This window comes from Pavona decussata, unplaced genomic scaffold (genome assembly GCF_977016875.1).
Source record: "Pavona decussata unplaced genomic scaffold, jaPavDecu1.1 SCAFFOLD_21, whole genome shotgun sequence".
Taxonomy (NCBI): Eukaryota; Metazoa; Cnidaria; class Anthozoa; order Scleractinia; family Agariciidae; genus Pavona; species Pavona decussata.
In genome coordinates this window covers 2520494-2541101 of record NW_028145444.1, presented here as the reverse complement: position 1 = coordinate 2541101, position 20608 = coordinate 2520494, and the positions used below count along the sequence as shown (strand labels likewise).

The following is a 20608-nucleotide window of genomic DNA, read 5'->3' as shown; positions in this document are numbered from 1 at the left end:
GGGTAAATTTTGATGAAGGGAAACGAAATTTAGTTCGAGTTAGCGGGGTTTTCGAGTTATCCGAGTTCGAGTTAACCGAGTAAAAATGACTGAAAAGTTGGGACAAATCCAAGGGAATTGAGACTCAGTTCGAGTTACCGGGGTTCTACTGTCAGTTATCTGTTAGTATACGTAGGCACGACATTTTTTTTAAACTTGATGTCGGTTCTAGTAACTTAGAAAAATTTCGCAACCAACCAGGCTATGCCCTGCAGGTCTGGCTCTGAATTCAAATTTGTGAACATAGCCACTGGAAATAACATTGCATGTAAGCCCACCTTTTATGAAGCTGCACTTCAAGTTAGTCTTAGTGGGACACTTCTCATAGTCTTATATGCCGGCAACGGTGCTCGATAACATAAGTTCTACTTTCTGATAGAATTCCGAATTAATAAGTAAAACAATTAGAACAGCGAGTTGCAAGAATACTAAAAGACTGAGAACTGCTCTAAAATCTTTAAAAATGTGTAGACATAAATAAGAATATCAACGTACGGTTTTCATTTCTCTTCCCTTGAAGGCTCACTCCTTACTATTTTTCCACACTCTATAGTGGGTTGTTACACTCCAAAACAAGGTTGTGCACCTTATGATTTTTACATAACAGAAATCTTATTTCAAACGGCAAGAGAAGTTTAAAATACCAAATTAGGGTACGCCTTGACCAAAGATGGCTAGCTGACGAAGATGAAACAACAAATGGCAGCTAATCGTTTTCAAAGCGGTGCTTCGGCCTAAATAGTGTAGATCAGTGCCAAGCCCCCAACACCGGGATATTCTCTACCTAAATGAGCTCTATACTCTCAGTTCTCTGCCTATAAAAAAGGCTTTTGTTCTCGCCTCAGGGCTATCGCGAATAAGAATACTACATTATGTAAGCACCATAAGGTGTCCAGCCTTGTTTTGAAGTATCCCCTCTAGGAACAACCCTTTACAATGGCACACCCGGACTAGCCTGCGTACCAAGTGTTTCAATGGGGTTCTGTGCCTTTTTCGCTTTATGACCACGCGGATACTGGGACGAGAGCGAAGGTCTTGTGAGGTAAGTTGTGAGGTCAACAGGTAGTTACTTCGGAAAGCGTAAATCCTGGACTACTTCACCCGCAAAAATCGAACGCTACTTGCACGCTCGTGATGGGCACTCTAGCTTATTTGTCACTCCAAGCTCAACGGGTAATAATTACAGTTCTTTTGCTCAAACGTTGTAATTACACTGCTAGTCGGTGATCTCATAAGATTATTGTTGTCAATTATGGTTTATTCCTCGCATCAAATTACTAATTATATACTTTTTTCAGTGTCGTTTTGTTTTATCACGGTATATTAGATCATTGACTCACACATTTCCAAATTCCAGTTCGATCTGTAGAGTGTCCCCATACAGTAAAGCGCATTTGATCATCTCGCCATGGAATTATGTGCTATACAAATTTATAAATTTATCTATTATTATAAATTCATGATTACAACTATGTTCTCCAGTAAAGAATACACACCTTATTAATATGTATTTTAATTTCCTATCGTGCTTCCATGGGATCCGCTTACTACGGCAAGCATTTTTATCGATTTCGATTGCGATCCTTCCATTGTATAAACGGAAATGATTTTTTCTCAAACCAATCTTTCCTTCTTTCTTATAAAAAAAACTCATCTTAATGAATTCGACAATTTAGCTTCGCCGGCAGCTTTCAAATCGTTCAGAGATCTCAAATATGAAAAGTGGTATGAAATGTGAAGTCTCCTCTAGCAATTCACAGGATTATTTGTTTGTTTTTTAAATTTGTGGAATTAGAACCCCACTGGCTTTAATTTCGCACTTTGGCAAAACCACAAAGTGTGTGTTTGTAACAAAAACTATAAAAAACAATGACGAAGATGTGAAATTCTTGTATGGTATCATCTTCCAAGTATAGTCAAAACCAGCTGTCAAAATATGTCAATAAAGCGTTAATAATATTATTCTGTCGATAATATATTTCTTGAAAACGTTTGCTGCGACCCGATTCAGAATCTGAAAGTGGTTTCTTTTGCCGTGATTTGTAAATTTAACATCACAATTACAGACCTAATTATCTTTCCGTTTCTGATTATTAGATAAAAAGATTCGATTATTTTTTCCCTTCGAGTATAGATTTAAGATAAAAAAATCTTTAAACTCTTTCTTATCAGACTCAAAAATTCCCTTAGGGCAAGATGTATTTTTGATCGTAAGAAAAATCACTTCGAATGGTTGTTAATGAAGGTGGTGTCCGGTGATATAGCATGTTTACTTCATCTTCTTTTTACAGTGTATATCGTCAGCACACACTTTAAATTAGGATATTTAATTTAAATATTAAAATATTTTTCTCCCTTAATACGGTCGGATGGCAACGTTTCGAAGTGATCAGATCCATTCTTCAACTACCAACCCTAAATTTTAAATCTTGACGTCTTAGTTTTGTCGTTCCCACATCCCTCTTTCTTTCTTTCGTTCTATCAGTAAACCTAAAATTTTCTGAAAAGAAAAATGCAATTAAGTTACTAACTACAAATGGTCTACAAATGTAATGCGGTGTATGCAAGACTAGACGCATAATCTGTGTGCGACGAACTCGGGCTTAGATCTACAGACCTTCTGGATTACAGATGGACATGCGACGAATTATGTGTTTAGACGAACGCAATTACCGGAGATAGTTTGTGCTGTCGCGTTCGTAGCTTAGTGCCAACCAAAAGACACAGAAATTGATGATTTTCAACTTTTAATTGCATGTTATGATCCGTGTCGTTCGGTGAAAACTGTAAGTGGTGAAAAAAGGTACAAAAAGGTTGATTCAACGTAACAAACGAAACAAAAGGATGAAGGAAGATTACCAGACTGTTCACAGTCGCGTACGCTTCGATCAAACTCCCGCCATTTTGGTTCAGTTAACGGCGAAGGCAACCTGGGGAGAGTGTCTAAACTACTGAGGGGAGCGGGGGTGGGAAGGCGGCGCTCCTCCTCCACTCAACGTATCCTGACTAGACACCCTCCCCAGGTTGCGCTCGCCTTTACAAACTGATGGCGGAAGTTCTACCGAAACGTACGAGTCTTGAAAATCCCACGGAAAACTAGGGGACTGCGAACAGTCTAGAAGATGACACAGTAAAAAAAAAAAAAAAAAAGCGGAAAATGACATTGATGGTCCTGGAAGCGAGCGGTAAAAACAGTATTACGTCCGAGACTCCAAAAAATCCGATAGTAAAAAGCACGAGTGTCTTAGTTTACTGAGGGACCCTGGGAACCCAATGGAAATCGGAAGTCGGACCCAGAGCCCAAAAAGGTGAGCGTAACCGGAAACAATGTCCTAAATACTGTTCTACCGGTGACAGTCTCAGAAACATTTGTTACTTGCCCGTCTTTTTACTGAGACTAACTACGAGAGGCATAACCAGACACACTGCAGAAGTTTGCCGGCCAGAGTTTGCCCCAGACGGATGCGCCAATACAGTGGAACCTCGACGAAACGAGCTTCTATATAACTAATTCCTCTATTTAAAAACTGGACCATTGTAATGCCAGGGTTTTGATTGGCTTAGCGGCCATGGTATATGAGCCATTATACCATGCCCGAAAAGTAGCACCATAAATTGTTTTCTGGTTGCTCTTGAAAAGGAAATAACCAATGACTATCAATACAGTATTACTTGATTGTTTTTAACAAAACAATTATTCCACTAGCGCTTGTTGGATATGAGATGATTATAGCCAACTCGGCGCTACGCGCCTCGTTGGCTATCTATCATCTCATATCCAACGCGCCCTCGTGGAATAATTGTTAAATATTCTCCAGCCCGGCCTTTTAAAATCTATATGGAACAGAACCTCGATAAAACGAATCCTCCATATAACGAGCCATTTTCCCTTGTCCCTTGGCACTTAGTTAAATCCCGAGGTTCCACTGTAGTATAAAAAACGGTCTTCACGCGTTTTTGGATTGCTTAAAATTTAAATGTCTATAAAATTAATTATTCGTAATATCAGGCAACCAGACATTAGTAAAACTAATTTTTCGTGAAAAAAAACAATAGTTTTCTCCGACCGACGAAATTTACCCTGAAGTTTTGAAACACGTGAAAAATGGTTAACGATTCCTTTTGTTTTGAAGGCGAGGAACTATCGGCCGCAAAATAAGGCAGCTAGGATTTTTCAGAAAGCCGAACACTAGCTAGGAAATTCGAAAGATGAGATTCCACTCTATAGCATTTTCTGCGACTTATTAAACTTTAAGATGTTGCCAGTTAATAGATGGAACTGTCCAAGCTATCTTGGCTTAAAACGCAAATGTCCGGACCGGTCCCTTCAAATGACTCTTAGTTCTGGGAAATTGGTTTGCAGTAGTTTTGCAGCTAGAAATTCAAACTTTCACGTACAAAAGTATATAAAATTAAAATCAGATGATGTGGAAAGTGAAGACGCCAAGGTTTTTTTCTAATGCGCTTCCGTTAAGAGCTTGTCTATTTTAAATTATATTCCTAAGAGGTAGGAATATATTGCCATGACAACACTTTTCTTGCCTAGCAACGCAAATAGAAGGATCCCTTCTACAAATCTAACACCTGATTCCACTGGGTGAAATAATGAGTTACTAAAACAAAATTAATTTTTGAATGCGTACAGCATGCAAGGCCGGTAGTTTTGGAAACAAGATCAATCAGGTTTAATGGGGCTTCTAACGAAAACATTTTGATTGCATTTTCTCTTTTATACCTAAATGAGGAAAAGCTTATAAATCGGGCTCCGAGTTTCAAAACCGAAATTTTATTGTAATTTGATTGATAATAACGGCTGACGGCCACTGTTGCTATAACAACCAACAGAAAGGAATTGGCAATAGATCGTATTTGTTAATGTTAAATTAAAAGAGTAATTTGTTACTTACTTGTGGTTTCTTGACTAAATGAGGTACAAACGGTCCCCTCTGTAATTAAGCATTGATATATTGGCCGCTTGAAGGACCACAAACTGATCGATGCTAGTAATATTTGCTATCCGTCTCATTCCTGTCATATCAAAGTAAAGCTGTTTCTTTTCTTTTCTTTTTTTTTTTTTTTCGTAATAAGGCAACATGAAAACTAACGTATTTATTTCTTTTCGTCTTCATATTTGAAATAAATAAATATTCGATTTCAAAGCCTATTTGATCCGTTTATTGTCCCAGCTGCAAACCTTTGTCAGCTGAAGGATATTAATGTCCTTTTAAATTCCCTCTTGCTTCCATAACAGTGATTTCGTTTTGCACTTAGTTCACGACTCCCTTCTCCAATTGGTTCGTTTTGATCTTGTAGACGCGTTTATCATAGCAATTCAGTAATAAGAAAGAAATCATTTCGGAAACCATCATTATTTTTAAAATGAATTCAACTTCCATGACGTAGGTTATCTATCGACCATCGCTGTTTTCTGCTCCTGCTTTGTGCTAACGAACGAAATGCAGTTGGATCGAGGATAAAGTCACGTAAAGTGAGCTGTTTCGCAGTAAAAATTCTGAAAATAAATAACAATGATTTGAAACCGATTGTCAACAATAATTCAAGCATTATAAGGTATGTACTAGAGTCCTTGTTTACAAATTCGGCTATTATAAATCAGTGAAAGTTGCTTCCAAAAATTCAGCATATTTTATATTATTTCAGTTTATTCGTAATTTTTAATAGTTCTGTTTTATTTCTCAGGATATCCTATGGGTTATTGAGACATTTATTTATTTAGATATATATTTATTTATTCATTTAGTTCTTCAACAATGTTCTGCAACACCGTACAGCGACAATTTGCAGGCCATATTTTCGTAACATTGCGAATCATAACACCGTTGCTCGTCAAGTGTATGATGTATACTGAGGAGGCGAAAAAAATAAAACTGACTTGCGTTCCGCAGCCTCTCTAAGAAACGAATCTAAGCATAATCAACGCCCTTTTAAAGCCTTGTAATCTTGACGTATTACATAAATTGATGATCGTTCTACTGTGTAATGTATGTCGGTGCAGTGTATACTGATATACACCGCGTAATGACAGAAACGAGTTAATTTTACTCCAAACTCTGTTGCATTAGTAAATAATGGTCTGTCTGCTGCGTTTCTATAAGATTATTAAACTCTTTCATTTTTGCGATCAGCATAAAAACGAAAAAACAATACAAATTAATGTACCTTTAAAAAACAAGACTGTTTAGGCTTTTTATTTCCACTGGCTTCTGGTTTGAAGATAGAAATCAATAAAGTTCGCATTCAGAGGACTCGACTGCGTTGTATTTTTTAGCAAAACACAGTCGAGGATTGCTTTTGTCGAGGCACTCGACAGCTGATTAAATCTTTCTCTCAATAGAGCAGGAATATTGAAAAATTTGTCGTGGAAACAAATTTGTTTTATTAATGAGAACAGACATTCTATCTCCAAAGTAAGTGTAGCGACCGACAAGAAAAGTAATCTTTGCTTCAAACAGCAACATTTTCTTGTCAGGGTTTTAAATTAATTGATTGTGCATTTTTCTTTCTCTTTCTCATCGGACGTTACGACATCAGATTTCTGTATTATTTCGCGTTAGACTATAAAACTTTGAAATAAGACAAACTAAAGCGATAACCAGTCAAAAGCAATTTTAAACCTTCATGCACTGAGAAACTGATGAGATTTAAAAACGGAAGAAATTATATGTGCATGGCAAGACAATGTCATCCTGTAACAGCACAATTGTCAGTAGAAGTAGATGACACTCAGTTTACATTGAAACTCGACTCAATAATACCCTTCGCTTGCAGATCAGTTCTCAGTTTGCACAGAATCTAAAGCAACTGTAAAAAGAAAGCCTTCAGCGCCAGGAATCGATCCAAAGTGCTGGTAAGTTTTTTTTTCTTTTATTCCTTCTTTATTACTTCAGAAGTACCAGGAACGTACAGAAGCTTATTCTACCAACACCAAGCGATATAATCTTTGTATATCTCAAGTCTATTTATCTACTCTCGTGACAAAGGCTGAAAGCGCTCGATTTTTTTATTTATTTATTTGTTTCATGATAAATTCAGCTTTATTTCGATGTCTGAATATTCACGTTCGGAATGAAAATCATTTTCGTGCAAGGGAACACTTTCTGCGAATGTTCAGCTGCAACGTCGTAAAGAAGCGCCTCTGATTTATGCTGTTTTAGTTTTCTCGACAAAAGACAATACAGCACCTTTCTATTGTCATAATTTTCTTGGATACCGGCTGACAGATATTAAATTCTAATTCGTAGTTGGTTTAGTCGGTTTGCAGCAAAGCGGAAATACGGCCGCGAAAGCAAAATGGTGATTCTGACGACCGGGCAAAAAGTGCTGGCAATTTTTTCCTGGTTTCCTAAATCTCCACATTCTGTGCGGCTTAATGGCTGTGCAGTATGTGTTGCTGATTGAATTTTAATGAGGAATTTTGCTGTGGTGGAGAGCATTGAGTCTTGTTTCCACTGAACTCCTCATACTGAAACATGTGTCTGTATTTTTTATTTCTTTTTTTCGGCTATTCGACACTGAGTCACTTTATTGATCTGATGACGTACGTTCACATGAGATGAAAGTTTCTTTTTTATGCATCGGACTCCCAATCACCTTTTTCCGTACCTGTTTTGAGCTGAAAATTTGGGCGTGAAACCTGATCCGTGACAAAATCCAACGTTTCATACAGTCGAACCTGTATATAACGGCCCTGTATTAAGAGGCCACCCTCTATTAAGCGGCCAGTTTTTAAAGTCCCGATTGTTTGCTCATACAAACGTTGTATTTGTTACCTGTATTAGGCGGCCACCTCTGTTAAGCGGCCGCGGCCACCCTGTAGCAGTCCTATGTTTGTCTTTCTTTGTTATTTTTACCTGTATTAAGCAGCCACCCTTGAATGGAAACTAAGCCATATGTTATTTTATGCGGTATTTTATTGTGTTTAAAATGCGATCCAGCATCACTATAAAGAAATAACATGTACAAAGCTACTGTAACCTGATATTCGGCCGTTTAATGTAGTTAACGCTTTTCAGATGTCCACAATGTGCTGAAGTGCAGTACTATATCACGAACGCTAAAAAAAAGTTTGGTTTGAATATGCTTCACTCTTTAGCAAGAAATTCCTCTTTCATTAACTTGTTTCTCAGCCATGTGACATTGAACATTGAGCGTAACAACTGTGAAATGACGGAATGAGATATTTTGTTGTGAAGTGTACGTCATAGAAATAGAGCACTGTATACTGTAGGAGAGTAGAGGACAATTTATTGTAAAGTACTTTTAGACAATGTTACGTATATTATACCGTTAAGTTACAATTTGGCGCTGAACTTTGTTTAAAGTATTGATCACTTGAAAGAGTGTTGATTGTCCTATTGTTTCCTTGCATGAAGTGTTTTTGTATGATACGCCATTAAAATCAACATTAGACCACGCCCAGTGAGTATTTTTAGTGATCCTGTATTAAGCGGCCACCTGTATTAAGCGGCCAGTTACTCAAGTCCCGAGGGTGGCCGTTATATACAGGTTCGACTGTATTTCGATCAAAAATCTCGAGATAGATTACGGAAACATGGGGCGCTTTCCCACGCACGGGCTCTTGGAAGAAGATAGAGGTTAGTAATGCTTTCTTGATTCCGATTTAAGGTTCGTGTTGTTTTCGAGTGTTCGCTACTAGTCGGGTGTAGCCGACCAATCTTCGGCAAGAAGATAGTCACCGGCAGTGAGACGGCTTATGAGACATGCGCAGTAGCGCATAAAATGCCAACCTCATCTCCAGACCATCGATCGTTTCCAAGTTATCTCGAGATGGCTTCAGCCCCGGTACAAAGACAGCACGTAATACAATGATCCGATTTTGAAGTCTATAGCCTTTCATTTGTGTCTATTTTGTGTAAATTTATCGAGAAGCAAGGCCGGATATTAAGTGGGCAATCTGCTGCAATTAATTTTAGTTAAAGAGACACCGCATGTAAAAATTCAGTCTGATAACCTTCTTGTTAGCAGGTTATTAGACCTCTACATTAGTCCTTTTGTGATCATAGTCATTTGGCTTACAAATTCAAAATATAGGTGATCAATCCTGCCGGGAAGTAAACAAAATTACCGCCGCAAGACTAATTTAATAACAGCACGAACAAACTTCAAAGTTTTTTTTTTCTTTTTCACTGCTATAAAAAGATGACCATATGGGTTATAAAAACAAAAAGCATGGGCTGCGATTGGGCGATCAAACTTAACAAGCCGGCTCAGAGATTTAAATGAAAACACTCCGGCTCGCAAATTATGATAAGTTAATTATGGAAATTTAAAATCGATCTCCAAACTAACTATATAAAGTTTAAAAGCCGATTTTAAGCTTTGCCAGGGAAGGTTGATTCACTTTTTGTCAGTGATACATTGCGCAAGTGCCTCGTGATTATAAAACGTTAATTATAGAAGAATATAAACAGAACAACAGAGGAGTGAACGCCGTCCCAATGATCTCTGTGAAAAATGCATTAGCACCATGCGGATAGTGATTGATTTAATACAAAGTATAGATATAATTGTCCGGTGACAATATTAGTCTGACATTTGTGTCGGTTCAGTATTCGGCGGAAGACAATTAACTTTGAGTTGAAACTTAGCCGAGTTTAGATTTATCCGACATTTTATTCGGGAAGAGATAAGTCGGAAGGTCTAACTTCATTTGAGATAAATGCTTCTTAAAATCGTTGACTGGATACCTCAAAACAATATCAGAAGATTGCATTTTACTTACACAGTTTGAACGGTGATCAACTGGAATATCGAGACAAAAGGTACAGTCAATTCCATCTTGTTTGTTTGTTGTACATATGCAGGCCTTTGTTTTAACGGGCTCAGTACTTTGGCAATCTTACTCATCTTTGTTTTTTAATGGATTTGCGCCCGATAAAATAATTTCCATCGTCCCGGTTTGCTTTGAAGAAAAAGCAATCATTTTAACGCGCAATGGCAGTTTGGGATCATCTTGAATGTTAGCCTGTACACCACTATATATAACATTTTGAAATCACTTTAGGATGACAAACCAAAGTCATGTAAAAAAAATTAAACTGACCACGTTTACTTAACGGACGGCCGCTCTGAGCGAAAGGAAATTCGAAGAAATAAAATGCACACACTCATTAGAACTAAAATGTAAATTTTGAAACCGTTTATTTAGTTCTGAATTTGCATTTCGCTCATTCGAAGCAGCTCACTAGAACATATATAATTTTTCTATTTATGGCAATTACATTTACGAAACAGCTATGCACTAGAACATAATTTCGCTATTGATTACTGATAATTATATTTAATAACCGACTGAAGTCGGCTTCCTCGATACACAGCTCTTCATGATCAGGGTGGTCAGCGTACACAATCGAAATGATCATCGTCAACGCTGACCAAGAGTAATGACTCTAAAAAGCAACTTTCTGATATTTTGATAACAGTCCAGATAATAGAGCTCCCGGCTTTCATTTGAAAGGCCACCCAATTTAATTTCAGGACTCATAACATGAAAACAGCGTTTCTTAAAAGTGTTGCTCAATGGCTTTTCGGCTTGCAGAAAAGTTGTAATTAATTGAACATTTTATCTACAGACTCAAAAGTTCATCTTGTGGAGCATTGATCATCATAAACAGCACCACAGGAACGTCAAGAGCTTTCACTAGAGTAACCACACTTTAACATTTTATGCTGTTTTGCCACACTGTTGCAACCTGCTAAATTTGAGCTTCACGGGTATACCAAAAAAAAAAAACGTCGGCTGCAAAACAAGAAATAACTGCATGAGGTTCGTGGGCTTTTAGGAGCAAACTCAAACTCGTTTTGGGCGGTTTACAATCTCAGTTCCCTGTTCTCAATTACAGACTTCAATTTAGTATTATGTAAAGCGCTAGGAGTAATCAAATACCATTAGAATTGTTCCAGATCAATGGATTTCCATTGGTGCAGTCTGGACTGGTTAAAGACAAACAAAGGGCACACTATTAACATCTACAAACCTACGCCAAGCCGTTTGTTAGCAGTCTCGGGAAAGTCTTACTCCAAGGCTAGTTTGCCTTTTCACTTGGATTGGTCGTTCTCCTTCGTTAGCAATCTAATCCATACCGTTTCCAAGTCGTTCATTAGCGGCATGGTATACTTCAATTCAACTGAGTTTTTCTGAATTAAATAAAGGGAACACAAAGATTGGGACTTATTTAAGCAAGTAAATTGAACTTAGTGCTCCGATGCCCATCTTGACAAACTTAATATCTTTCACAAAACACCTTTGTTAAAACAATCAAACTTTGTTGTTGTTGTGTTGTTGTTGTTGTTGTTTTTACTATAATTCATGACATTCCTCGGAAGAAATCCTTAAGTGTGACCATTCATGATCAAATGAAAGCTACTGAAGCAATACTTTCCTGTGGTGCTGTTTATTATGCTGTATAAGGTGGTTCTAAGTTTTGAATCTGTAGATGAAATCCTAAAGTGTGACCATTCAAATGAAAGCTACTGAAGCAGTGCCTTCCCGTGCCGCTGTTTATTATACTGTGCAATTGAGAAGTTTGAGCCGATTAATTAAGTGTTATGCTTGTACGAGGTGGCTTTAAATAAAAGGAGGTTTTGAATCTGTGCTCTGGATGAAATCAAATCAAAGTTGCTGAGTGGTACTTTCGTCGTGTGAGGTGCTATGTATTATGCTGTTCGACGGGTTCTAAATTCTGATCCTGTTGATAAAGCGTGATCATTCACATGAAAGCCAGGGAGCAATACTTTTATTTTTACGGATTCTCGACTGACATTTTACAATTGTTTCTGCGTGATGTATTGTCCAACGTAATTCGGCCTATTAGCGGTGAGTGAAAGGAATGACGGTTACAGCGCTACCTTGGTGATAAATCATAACATTTTCTTCAATAATTAAAAGGTGAAAATTGAACGATAAGTAAGCAATACTACTTCAAAAGCACAGCGGTACGAGAAAAAAAGACTTTCATTTTCTGGAGTTAATTGATGTTTCGCGTGGGGTCTATTTGTCAGCCAAGTGCAAATAGTTGCCTTTATTTCTAGACATTTCTGTAACTGTTGCCGACAGAAGATGACATTTCCGTTTTCACCGCACGAAAGTAATGAACGGTCACAAACACACTCAATTTCGTTTGAGATAAGAAGAGAAAAATGAAATACTGAGTCAATACCCGTCGGTTTTATGCCCGATTTAATGGACGCAACAGAGCCGTAGCTAGGCGACGGAGAAAAGAGAGATAAGGCGCTTTTCCTTTAATAAAATGGACACTAACCGATAAGCAACTTTACACGAGACCGGTCTGAAAGGATCGGTACGATTTCAGACGGGCAAGGAATGTTTAACATGCAACCAAATGTTGAATATAGTGAGTGGATGGTCGACATCTATTTATTTATTTATTTTTAAATTCAGTTGCTTACGGCATTGCGTCATATAGTGTTAAATGGGATGCTGTTCCTCATAAGCGGAAAACAGCTAAATTAAAAGCGAGAGAAACGGAACAGATTTCTGATTTCTTATGCGAAGAAACATCTTCCCTACAGGGAAAGGCTGTTTAAAAAAAAACAGTCAAAACGAGAGGAGAGAAGGTTTTCAAACCAGTTTCATCTAAACAGAAGGAAGCACTGTTATGGAGTCAAGTCCAAGCAACAACCGTGGACGATAATCCTGCTGGAGACCGATTTGAAGTCGAACCGGCTTGAGTCATTCGTGCCTGTTCAGCTCCCTAAACGAGTCAAACCGGTCTATGATGATTTTTCAGACCGCTTTCGTTCATGTACAGAAACAGTAGCAAGCATCCGGTACAAAGTCGAACCGGTCCCACGTAATCAGGTCCTAACAAGAGAGGGGCGGGGGGAGGGGCGACTCTATTGTTTTGTAACTACGCTGGAGATGAAGTGTTTTAGACTGGGCATCAAAAAAGTCATTAAAAATGAATAAACGCAATCTAAGCAAGCGCAAACGAATTAAAATAGTCACGATTCGTTCAAAAATCTAACAAGAAAGGCAGTTTTCCGTTCTCTTACTGGATTAATTATTTATTTTGTTTGTTTTGGTCACACGAAAAAAAGCAAAGCGTACCGCCGCGTATGTTAAATCTATACATTTGATGTTTAGTTGGTCTGGATTCATAATTTAGAGATATGTCAACACTTTCAACTATTCGGCGGGTATTGTCCATCCGCAGTAAACAACTTAAAAGTTCATTTATTTCAATTCAGCTGCGTTTTTCACACTTTTCAATAGCTTTCCTCACATATGTTTATAAACCCTTGATGTTACACCTTAAGTTCTCACGGGGCTTTACTCGGCAAATATTTTTCGGCAACGTGGTTGTTTTATGAAACATTCTCCCTTCGATGAACTACTTTTTTAATGAGATAATCCAGGTTTCTTTCTGTTTTTTAAATGAATGCTAAGCCTATATTAACTTGACGCCGGATGGGCCCTGGGAATTGCTGGCAGGTCAAAACAGACATCAAAAGAGCATTCGTTTTATTACTTAGTGTAAATATTATAATAAGTAGACAGATTAAAAGTAAACGTCATTGACGTTCACTGCAATCCGTTTCCTGTGCATCTGTAGAGCCGTTCAAACTTTTAACCTCTTTCAAAGCGTGAAAATCAAACCGTTTACCTTTCACCGAGCGAAGATGCATGTTTTGAAAAAGCAAACTCGTGGACGTCGGCATGAGCGTAGTAGAAGGTAATGCACTGTTTTTCCGTTTAAATTAGTTTGTTTTGCAAACCTAGATGTGTTAACGCATGGAAAAGCTTTGTAAAGCATTGATTTTGTTATGGTATTGGGTTTTAACTATACCGTACTTTCTTGCAGTATTCAGTAAGGGTCTGAATGAGGAACAATACATCCGTTTTCTGTTGGGATCTCTTTTAATCCCACTGCGCGATACAAACATTTTCTTCTTTATTCAAGTTCTGTTCCTGTTTTGCGGTGTCTCGAAAAGTTTGTTGGTGCAGAGCGCATTGAAGAATTATTCCGAAAGCTTTGAGCTGTACTGGCGAATAGGTTTCCAACTTGTAAAGTAAAACTATATTCAAATAGAATAGTATTTATAGATTCCAATTTGGTCCTATGGGCATGCAAATTCACCATTTCATAATTTGAAGGTACGGTTTTAACTGATTGCTTATTAAAAATGTCATATCCAGGGTATATCATACTGAGAAAATAGCCTCCTAGTGAATTCTGTCCGTAATCGAACCAGACAATTAAAAGTTGTTTTGAGAAATGAAGTTGAGGGACGACCGTCATCAATTAATTTGCGGGTTATTTCGGGGTATGTGTCCCAAAAAAAACCACAATATTAGGAAATTTCTAGTGAATTCTGTCCACAATCGATCTAACATCCGTCATAGCTCACAGGGGACTGACTCCTCGTAGATGATAACATAGATTTCTTGCTTTGTCACTTTTTTCGAATTATAATCAGTATCTATCTTAAAATCTCATACTGGCTGTGATAAACAAAAAACTCAAAAATAAATTAAAGTCAGTCTTTGGTGATCTGTCGTGTTCAAATAGACGGCGGAAAATATCAAGTTTAAAGCAAAAAACATCGCCAAACGAAGTGAATCAGTGACATTAGTGAGAAGGCCGCATAGATTGGTTTAGCAGTTTCCAAGAGCACCCTAACAGAATCTAAAAAAAAAAAACCTGTTTGTGGCAGTTGAAAAAACAGCGTAGCAAAGGTTTCACTTTAATGGTCACGATGTTCTGCCGGATTTCAGCCACAAACTCACCCTTTTAACAACAACAACAACAACTTTATTCTACCCCTACAGAGCACTACAGCTGAAATGACAAAAAACATACAACGAAATAGAAAAAGGGGTATTGGCTCCCTAAAATAACTTGAGAGTTAAAGAACAAGGAAGCCAGTTTAATACATGAAATAAATTACAATATTGTGGCCGGAAAACACAGAAAAAAGAGAGAACAAACACAACAGAGACAAAAACACGCGCACTAGTATCTCCCTAACAAAATAAATAAATCAAGCTTAAAGCAGGAAGTAAATTATGGAAATCATGAAATAAAAATGACATTGACAACATCAGAATAGGAACCAACATTACAGGACCATCTTTTGCAGTATAACAAACAAAAGAGCAACACAGAAAAGTACTGTTTGAATCACTATATGAATGACTACTAGGATTTCGTCCAAAGATACTGCCAGCAAACCTTAGAAACATCTTGGAAATGAACAGTAGTCAGTCTTGCGCATGCTCAAAAGCCGTCATTTACCGGTATAAATACCGTATTTATTTGATTAACCGCCCTGGGTGCTTATTTAATTTTGGTCCCATGAGGGTGGGCCCTTATTCGAGAGTAGGTGCTTCATTTTTTCCCAACATTTTCAGCAAGCGAGGACATTTTTAGAGAATAACAAAACAAGGGATAACAAGTTTATTTCGCTTCAACCAGTCAAAACAAAGTGCAAAAGCTAACATAAACAAGTCCTAAACATTATAAAAGTTCATTGACTACCGTATCTAAAACCAATTTTGGAACACAACTGATGCTCCTCTTACTTCAAACAGGGTTAGTACAGAAATGCTCTTTGTTGTGAGGGTGTGGGGGTGGGCGAATAATCGAATAAATATGCTACCCACAGCTATACTCAGAATTTAAAACCAATTTACGTAGCTCAAGGCCGTTTAACTCTGAAACTTAGGAGGGGCTCAATGATTTAAGGCTGGTTTCCATACGATCGCAGATCGCAGACGATCGCAGACCTTAAGGCTGGTTTCCATATGATCGCGGATCGCAGATCGCAGATCGCAATAAGGTCTGCGATCGTCTGCGATCATATGGAAACATACTTCTGCGATCGTCTGCGATCCTGCGATCATGATCGCAGACGATCGCAGACGATCGCAGAAGATAGAACATAAAGGCTGCTCTCCATATGATCGCGGATCGCAGATCGCAGATCGCAATAAGGTCTGCGATCGTCTGCGATCATATGGAAACATACTTCTGCGATCGCCTGCGATCCTGCGATCGTGATCGCAGACGATCGCAGAAGATAGAACCATGTTCTATCTCCTGCGATCGTTTGCGATCCCCTGCGATCAATTGCCATTGTGCGATCATATGGAAATCAAAGTTTTGCGATCCGCGATCGAAACGCATCCCATAATCTTTCGGGTTCTCTCCCACGATTCAACGCTCGTGTGTTTGATGGTAGGAACGGTCTACGTAGCGACAATCATTTCGTTGTCATTTCGAGGAATTTATGGAGGAAGTTGCTCGTTATGAATGTGTTTACAATCGCAGCAGAAAAGATTTTAAAGACAAGAACAAAAAGGCCAACTGTTGGGACAAAATCGGGCAGAAGTTTTATTTATCGGCCGGGGAAGCGGAGGCCAAATTTCGCAACATAAGAACTGCGCACGGTCGTTATCGAATCCAAAACCGATGTTTTCGACGGTTTTAGAGCTGACGAAGACTCGCTTCATGACAAAAAGAAGAAGTAAATTTGCTTGCGGCAAAATTTCTGTTCTTCCTCGTTCGCGATGTTGTTTGCTTTTCAGCCTACACGCGCGTGTATATTTAGCCGTTCGGTACGCGTTCCTGCCCCACGAACCCCACGTGGGGCAGGAACGCGTGACGAACCCCTAAGAACGTCTGCGTGGGAGGCTAGTGTATATTTGACATTTCCGCTCACCAAAACGTATGGCTACGGTCGGCTCTGCGATCGATGCAATTATATGGAAATGTTCAGCCTTTTTTGCGATCGTCTGCGATTGTTTGCGATCTGCGATCGCCTGCGATTGACTGCGATTATATGGAAACTAGCCTTTAGATAAAACATGGTTCTATCTTCTGCGATCGTCTGCGATCACGATCGCAGGATCGCAGACGATCGCAGAAGTGTTTCCATATGATCGCAGACCTTATTGCGATCTGCGATCCGCGATCATATGGAAACCAGCCTTTAGCTGTTGTTGTTATTCATGATTAATTTTTATTTACCCTTTCCACATAACACAGGGTATAATTTTAGGCTAGAAAAGCACTCGATCTTAAGCTATCAGTTGCACCGTAAACGGTAAAACTTCAAATATAACGCCTGTGCTTTTATTTATTCAAAAACCTTTTTTTTTTCATGTATGGCTTATTATTCGAGGTAGTTTTGTGGTGGCTGATGTTGCATTCAGGGCTTATATCTGGTGGGAACTTGAACTGAGGGGGGGAGGGGGTTATATTTTATATTGAGAATTTTACGGTTCTTTTAAAGGGGCCGGATGGTGCTTCTATTTCTACAATAACCCTCTCGAATCCAGATTGGCAAATAGTTGTGAAGAATAATAGAAAATAATAATTGTTCGCCGCACACAATGATCCTCCGTAAATTCTCGTTATCTTAAAGATCTATTCTCATCAGTCTAATGAACAGCTTCTTCACTCAAAATGATCCATAATCGTTTCACTGCAAGTTTTGACGACTCTACACTCGACAGCTCCCGAGAACAAACCTGTATTAAACGACATGATTTTCATTCTCTATTTTCGAGCAAAGCCTAACATATTTCCTCCTTCAAGACCAAGCCCAAGTTGTTCAAAGGCCGGATAACTTTATCCAGTGGATAAGTCACTATCCGACAGTTTCAATCTGTGCAAAGATTTCAGTATTTCGTCGTAAACAAGCTAATATGCACACTCTAACCACAGCTTAGTTGGGGAGTGTACGAAAACCTTGGACAACATTTAACGTGAAGTATATTTTAGACGCTGAAGATTGCCTATCCAGCGGATAAAGTTATCCTGCCTTTGAACAACTGGGGCCAATACGATATTAAAATATCCATATCCTGTTTAAGAGCAGTCGTCAAAACATACTTATATTAAAATAAAACGTCTCAAAAAAAATCATATCCTTTTGGGCAGAGCAATATATAGCCTCAGCACGAGCACTTTCAGTTGTCAACAAAACGCTGAATCCACGAACGATAACTTTTATTTCCCAACGCTCTATTTAATTTGTGTGACTTTCAACCGGACACTTTTTAATCTGGAGTCAACAATCTACTCACCAAATTTATAAAAGAATGGTATAACCCTAAACAAACGTTTCTAAAGTCTTTTAAAGTTACGTGATTGTCACTACGTATATAGGTCTATTTTCCCCTTAGGCTATAAAACTGTAATAATTAGTTTGAACGTTGTAACTTATTGATCAAGAAAGGATGTTTTAACAAAAAGGCGAACTCAAATTACAAATATACATGAAGTTACACCGATTTTTCCTTCGGCATTCTTTTTTTAATTTAGTTATTTAAGTTAAGCCTACAGTTTTATTGCAGGAAGTGTTTGCTTCCCGTCCGTTATTTTCGTCAACTTTTAATTCAAAAACGAAAGGGCCATATCATATTTCCGCGGCACACAAGACATGATTTTAGTGACTTCAAGCAAAACAATAAGTGAAGTAATGTAGAATATTTTAAGATTGAACAAGAATCACTCTCTCCTTACAATATCAACAAGCTGAGTCACATGAATAAGGAAATCTTAGCTAAAAAACTGACAAACTGGACTTCTTTGTAAAACCAGCATTTATATATTTTTCTTTTAAATGACGGTAAGAAGTTTCCTCTGTAAATAAACACAGCCTTCACTGACACCATTCGACTCCCGATTACTGCAACCGAGAAACCCGGATTTCTTCAGATCGTTTACCCACAATCCTTGTCCATCGTCTTCCTTGGAAGTCGGTCAATTTTTAATATTATAGCGTTATAGGGCCCGTTGTCAAACGGTTGAATTTCATTTGCTCAAAACATTATTTCAAAATATTTACACAAGAAAACCAGCCTTAAACAGTTAAACTTTCACTCAAACTTCGGACGTGAAGATAAATTAAATGTTTTATTTCCCCTGCTTTCCTCCTGTTGAAAGGCGGTAATTCAAAATGTCTTTTCGGGTGATTGGCAAGCACTCTGAAATTTAATACAAGTCGACTTTGTTGATATTTCTTAGATGTTTTTATTGTATGAATTTTCAAAATAATATTAGAAAATTAAAATATAGCTTTTTTATTAGATAGTTGCTCACTAAGTATAAACCTTCGGGCGCGTTTAATTAAAAATTGTACAGCATGCCTGCTTGTCAGTCTCTCAAATCAAATCGACCGCGCTACCGTTCCGGCCGATAAGAGGCGCTTAAGATCTGTGGATTTATACCGGAACACAAGGTACAAGTGTTTGAGTGTGTATTTTAGGGATAAAACGGTGGAGATATTATTTTTTATTGCTTTAGTTTTGCTGTAAACAACTGCACGTTGCAAATGCTGAAAAATGATATGGCGACAGTTTTCAATTTTCACGTGAGTTAACTTTACCTTACTTTAAGTTTGAGTGTTTTGGTTTGTTTAAAAACAACTTGTATTATTCTACCTACTAGTTTAATGTAATTATTTCACCATGCAGTGATGATAATTTTTTAAGCCTCTTCGCGAATTCAGTCCATGATTCAAGAACATGTCAATTAATCCACCTTTATCGATTTGCATTAAGCCCGGGGCAGTCAGCTGACTGAGGTTTTGTTGTATTTTAAGTCCTTTACAAAGACTACAGACGATATACCTTGTTAATAATGGGACTGGGTAATTTGCGAGTTGTGGAGTTGCGAGTTGCGAGTTGAGAGTTGCAGTTGCGAGTTGTGAGTTGCAGTTGCGAGTTGCCAAAACTAGAAAATGAAAATTTCTAGTGAAGATAACGTTATATAAAAGTTAGGGATAGCAAGGACGTAAAGGTGTAAAGGGAAAAAACTCAGGAGGAAAACTTCGCCGGAAAAAAAGCAAAATCGAGGGAAACTTTTCTAAGAGTGCCAATTTATAAAAATGATACTAATAATCAATGCTGATAATCGATAGTTCAGAAAATAAATCGTAGCCAACAAAATTTCACGTTAGTTCTGTTTTTCAAATAATTACCGACATCGACATGTTACATTACTGGGTTTCCGGGGATGCATTACGGCTGGCCGCTCCATATGATCGGCAATGATCACTCCATTGCTGAAAACAGTATTTTAGGTATCGAGAGCGATCGTCTGAGATGGAAAGAATACAGACATTTGTATAGCCAGGCTTCAATATGATCACTGCGACTGATCCGTCAAGATCGGTAGCCATCATAAGGAAACCTTTACTCTTATGTTTGCAAACCCCTTGCACTTATATCGCTTGTATCATTTGTGGATAGCGGGCAGTTCCGTTATATTCAGGTTTTGTTATTGGCAACTCGGAAAATACCCCCAAACTTGATTACCACCCCCTTTTTTGTTTAGTCTTTCAGCAACGATGCTTCTTTTATTTATCAGCTGGTATAGTGTTTCGTGGTGGATTTCTTTGCTAAATAAATTTAGAGCCTTGGGTATTCCCATGCATAAAAGTGACGCAAATGCTCGTGTGAAATTCTGAAAACAACCCCCTAAGAGTGGCCTATTTTTTTGGCCGTGGGCTGTTACTTATTTTTACCCTCAAAAAGGTACGAAAAAAATCGGATCCG

General features: G+C 38.1%; 1 protein-coding gene across 5 annotated transcripts in view; it reads left to right on the top strand.

The window, feature by feature from the left end:
- The first annotated feature begins 5466 nt into the window (after positions 1 to 5466).
- LOC146486208 (uncharacterized) overlaps positions 5467 to 20608 on the top strand; it is a 38529-nt gene continuing 23387 nt past the window's right edge. Inside the window, exons 1-2 of one of the 5 annotated variants that reach the window (XM_085099255.1) lie at positions 5467 to 5610; positions 6829 to 6907. Coding sequence is in view for 1 of the 5 variants with exons in the window: in XM_085099239.1 (XP_084955365.1) it covers positions 13723 to 13775 (53 nt within the window). In the remaining 4 variants the exon portion in view is untranslated. Of the gene's footprint in view, positions 5611 to 6755; positions 6908 to 9656; positions 9843 to 13660; positions 13776 to 20608 lie in introns of those variants that run through there. The other 4 variants (XM_085099272.1, XM_085099246.1, XM_085099264.1 and 1 more) reach the window with 4 other exon arrangements.